General features: G+C 35.2%; 1 protein-coding gene across 1 annotated transcript; it reads left to right on the plus strand.

Moving 5' to 3' along the window:
• Positions 1–979: 979 nt before the first annotated feature.
• On the plus strand, positions 980–2221 carry LOC131075704 (uncharacterized). The gene is made up of 4 exons (XM_058012578.2): positions 980–1039; positions 1428–1496; positions 1709–1822; positions 1903–2221. The coding sequence occupies exons 1-4, from the start codon at positions 980–982 to the stop codon at positions 2080–2082; spliced, it is 423 nt and encodes a 140-aa protein (XP_057868561.2). The 3' UTR covers positions 2083–2221.
• Positions 2222–5580: the final 3359 nt, after the last annotated feature.

Here is a 5580-nt window from a genome sequence, read left to right on the forward strand (position 1 = left end):
CTTGGACAATTCTATGTGCAGCAAGATGAGCAACTGCAAATTTATGTTGTCTGGGTTCTGAATATATATCCAAATTTTACTTGTTAGTGGCCATAGGTCATATTCAAATGCCAACATCCCTGCAATGTAATTTAGAAATGATGTAAAACTTCTTATATATTGCAAAACTTCTATCGGTCAACTTCTGGACACCTCTCCAATCTGCTCATTGCAATTAAATGTTTAATAAAAGAATACACTATGTAAAAGGTGATCAACACCTTAAGATGACAAGGAACCCAAAAGGAAAACAAAAACATCCCAAGCAATTCAAAGTCTCCAAATAGTTCAATCATTTAATTTGCTGGAATAGCTGCAATGATTTCAGAAACACTTTCAAGAAATCAATCATTATGCATTAATTAATAAAAACCCTTTAGAATTGGATACTTCGGCCCTGTGGCTCAGCTTGTACCATGGAATATCATTCTCCTTAAGGTGCCCAATGTTGACACCTTGTTACCTGTTACAATTTTGTTTGGTCTATTATAGTTTGCTTAATTTATCTTTGTTCTATTTGTTATGGTTGCTACTGTTGGAGCCAGAAATTTTGAATGGTAATTTTACTTGGTTTGTCATCAATATTTCTCTCCTTCCTTTTTTGAGACCATAAATGTTCATTTTTCCTGGTTTGGTCTCTCTCGTGCCTTAAGTTTGTTAGCCAGGATGGGCTGTAGATTCTTATGGAGCATCTTTATAGGCTCATTTGACCATTACATGATATATGCTCCAGTTTCCTCTTGTACAAGGCTTCTGGCTTCTTTAATATACCAACTCAACTGTGTTGTACCCTGCTTGTTCTACTTATTGAACATCTAAATGAGCTGGCACAACTGTATCAGAAGAAAAGGCTGTTGACTACGTAAAGTCTATATGTAAGTGAATATGCATCAATCAGTGGAACTGCAAGATGTAAGCAAATCCATTGATTTCATCGAGAATGGTGAAGGACCATAATACCTTGAAACCATTTGCTGCATCTTTAAGTGGTCAAGGAACTGTTGGATTCATTCTTCTCTGTTTTTTTGTTTGAAGTAATAAGATTCTCTCTTCTCACTTGAGTATCAGATGCTACAATTTGATCTCTGTACATATATCTCAAATTCTAATAAATTTATGTCTGACTATTATATTATGCAAGCACAGAATTTTCAACATAAAATAGATGACAATTTTCAGCACAACTTGAGTTTTCCGATGTAGGTTTTCAAGCCCTCTGCCACTCTGTGACTGACAATCGTTGGATCATGATGCAATTTCTACAAACTCCTTAACTAGAGGTTATTGACTGGAAGCCCCTTCGTTGGCTGAAACTTAATCAGCATGGGCCTCATCGCCAGTCTCACCTAAGTCATTGAAGCAGTGAAATAATCAAGAGAGGATGTTAGATATGCTTTATCACCTGTCAAAGAGAGCATGCTGCTGAAATTTTGCACAAAGAGACCTCATCCACTAGAGTAGGTTTATAAGTTAAGCAAGGAAGCTACGCATTCCTGATTTTGAATATTATCAATTCTCTTCCATTATTGTTTCAAAAATGGGGTTTAAAAAGGCACGGTAGTGATCTCTTGATGCTGAAATTATAATATCCCGTTTCCTTGCTTTTCTGTATGATGTTTGCTTTTTCTATGAAATTATTGTTAATATGTCGTCTTGTTGGTTGGAAAAGGTACAGGTCAGTGTTGTACAAGTTTTATGTAAAAGAAATCAAGATCATCACCCCTATAAAGTGATTGATGTAACACCTCCGTCGAGGAACTTAGGGGTCCGCTGCTTTCCTTCGGTAAGATTTTGGGTATGCCTAATGTGGTGCCTTTATTTTTTTTGCATGGCATCTGCTGAAATAAGAAGTGATTTGTGCAGAATATGCAATGCGGTGAATGTGTGACTATTGAAGACAAAGCTTACATTGTGTCTGCTGTGACATATCGTTATCAGCTTCGCAAGGGAAAATATGAACCCAGCGAGAAGAGATTAGATGTACAGTCAACTGGCCGATATTTGTTAAACAATTATCTCGAGATGTTATTGGAGGAGTCCTGATATTTTGATCAATTAATTCATTCTATTGCGTGCTTGATATAATATAACTAAAACCCTAAAAGTAAATGATGTCCTTGTAATTCTTATAGTTTATTCAAAATCTCACATTAAAGGTAACTTCAATTAATTAGTGAGATAATTTTGGTTCAAGATTTATAAATTGATTGAAGCACGTTCTCTGAATTAGGAAAGCCAAAGGGTTTTTAGAGATTATGATTTAGTAATAAATTAAAGATATTTTTAAGATATTGGATAAAGGTAAATTTTTTTTCTAATTGTGTCGGAGCTCAATTAAATTACACAAATGCACATAAAAAATGCAATGTCTATCCAGCACCCATATTGTACCATTGACCATGTCTAATAATTAATTTAAAAATAAACATATAAAAAATGGGCCCTTCAACTAGAAGTCCATTTTAGTAAAATGTATAAGAGAGTAGACATATAGATTTGTCTCTGAGAATTACACCACCAAGCATAGCTAAAGGAACTAGGTTCTTAATGATATCTATAAATAGACAAAAGTATGAAGCCGTATGGCTGAACCTATAATATAGTATCTATGGGAAACGTAGGCAATACCATCTCCCTATTGAACTTGGAGTGCCTTCTTTCTAGGTCTAGAAGATTTGATAGTTTAGATTTCCTAAATGAAAATAGGGGGTCATTGATTGTATTCAACATCCACCTTGTTAAATCTCATGATAACACACCAAAATTGTTAAGTTTTCTCGTTGCATATCATTGATTCAATTATTTTCATATTACTAATCAAGATTTTGAAATTGCTTTAGTTGTCTTCCAAGATCTTTTAGTCATGCTAGTGTTCAAAGGTCATTTTATTTGGACCTTTCTAACTAGATACCTTATTGTTTTTCAATCAACACACTTGTTCTTTATTACTATGTTTGAATTTGTTGTTTCTAAATTACTTTGTCAACTTGATAGCGTGTTCAATGGCCATGCTTATCCTCTACTTATCACATCGCTCTTATGAATAAAATTTATTGTTCACTTTGACAATTATACTAGTCTTTACTTTCTTCCAATTCGAAGTTCAATTTCTTGTTGGTGGTTTTAGACAAGTTTAAGACACGAACAACACTCGTTTCATATTTCTATAGATAAGTCCCTTTTCTAGCTAGTCTATGGTTTCCTTTGGCTACCTCATCAAAGTTTAAGTTCATTGTATCAACATTTTGTGCTTACCACTTGAGACTAGATTTAGACTTTCAATGGTTGGGAGATTTTGAGAAGGGGGAATGTTTAAAATAGATTATGTGATCTAGATGAAATCTCTACTCCTTTCTTTTCCTTAAAAATATTCTATTTTTCAAGAGATGAGGTACAAACTTGGTGGTACCTTGGAATTTTCTAGGTCTTCTTAATATTTTGTAGCCACTTATTTTGGTTAAGTGTCAAAAACCCTAATAGTCACTTATGTCATAGTCACTTTTTCCTTCTAATTCGTCAATGCCTTATTGTTGCTTGTAGTCAGTCCCTTAAGTTATAAATTGATCTTTAGTACATATGTCGTTTTGTTATCGGCCCCTTTGATCTAGTGATTGGCATGTCGTGATTCCTTTTAATTATTCATGTCTTTTTAAGTTTTTAAGTTGTGAGTGATGCTATGCAATTGTGATTCTTGGCAACTTAGTGTGTGCCAATTAGCTCTAGAGACTCATACACTATCAAAGTTGCATTGGCATGTTATATTGTGGTGGTGGCTATTCTCCATACAAAATGACGCTTGATCAAAAATACAAATTTGCAAAACACAATAGTTTTTCAGTGGTTTTTTTTGCATTTTTACAACTTTGAGAAGAGAGATTAAGAGGATCGAACTAGTAGAAATCGAGTAAAATTTGGTTGTGATTTGTAGATTTTGTGTTTTTGATCAGATGGTATTTTGTATGGAGAATAAACAGTTCCCTATATTGCCACATGTTTAGTAGGCTTGCATCTTCAGAAGACCTAAAGCAAATATCCTTCTAGCCAAGTAGTTCTTGATTGGTCGAACACAACCGTAGAGGTATGATTGTTAGATCATTGTAAATGTTGCACCACTGTAGTTTGGTGCCATGTTTCTTGAGCCCATAAGCATTCATAGAAGCATGTAATAAGTGCGGTCTATGTACACAGATTCAATGCTCGCAAAGATAGAATTGAAGGACCCAATGTAGAGTTTAAGCATGCAATATGGTGACATGTGTCCAAGGAGACAACTGATGTATGTGGCTTTTAAGATGAGGTGTAAAGTGCTTTCTCATATTGTGAGTGGTGATTGGTCGAGAACATGGTGGATTTTTTAAATCTAGTAGTCAATGCATACATAGAAGCATGTAATAAGTGCAGTCTATGTACATGGACCCAATGCTCGCAAAGACAAAATTGAAGGATCCAATGCAGAGTTTAAGCAGGCAATATGGTGACCTATGTCTAAGGAGACAACTAATGTATGTGGCCCGTAGGATGAGGTGTAAAGTGATTTCTCACATCACGAGTGGTGATTGGTCGAGAATTTTCAATGTACACGATGGATTTTTTAAATCTAGTAGTCAAGTCAGGCATAGTTGTAGATCCCATCATGTCAATCCAAAGTCAATGGTGCACATTCAAACTCTATAACAAGTAGTTGCAAATTCTTTGTTCAAGCACGCAAGCAGTAATGGTGGAAATGTTTGTTACCAATCCAATTCGAGGCTATTGGAATTGAATAAATAATCCATTGGATTGACATAATGTGACGAAGAATTTTGACAAAAATTGAGCTCTTTGTTGCGTTCTGGCAAGAATCAGGGCTTGTGACTAGTAAATTCAAGCGAGTTCTCATTTTGGAGCTAATATTGTTGAATTTTATTCTATCTTTTTACTCTTGAGCTTTTGTAATTTTTGCATAAATTGAATTGTGAGAAAGAATGGGATGAACTAGAGACAAATTGCGAATTCTAACCACAACGAGGAACCCTAAGTTATGAGACTTGACAAAATGAGTCGTTGAAGTGCTCAAACATCAACTTCAAAGAGGGCATTAGATGAAGATATGCTCATTTAGTTTCAAGGGTTTGTTAGAAGACCAATGAACACTCATGGTCTAGGTGGTATTGTAGATAGGTCACTTGACAATGCAAGAGGGTGTAGGGATGTAGACATTCCTTTGACAGGGTGGCCCCTATTTGAGCATTGGTACAAAAAAGGGCAATCTCAAGCTCCATTGTCGAATGCTTGATTTCTTGATTTGGCTAAGCTCATGGTGCCAGGTATTCTTGTAGATGTTTGCTTCATTATAGTAGCCAGAAGATATGATGCACAAAATAGGATGGTGTTGGCCCACAATGGAGGAGAGATGATTAGTTTTACTAAAGACTACGTTTCCAGAGTCTTTGGGCTAAGCCTAGATGTCAATAAAGTCATCAATTTTGATACTTTTAAAGAAAAATATCAACTGAATAGGAGCAATTACAAAACATTGCTTCTTCCTAAGCATAGGATGAG

Source organism: Cryptomeria japonica, chromosome 3, assembly GCF_030272615.1.
Source record: "Cryptomeria japonica chromosome 3, Sugi_1.0, whole genome shotgun sequence".
In the NCBI taxonomy this organism is placed as follows: Eukaryota; Viridiplantae; Streptophyta; class Pinopsida; order Cupressales; family Cupressaceae; genus Cryptomeria; species Cryptomeria japonica.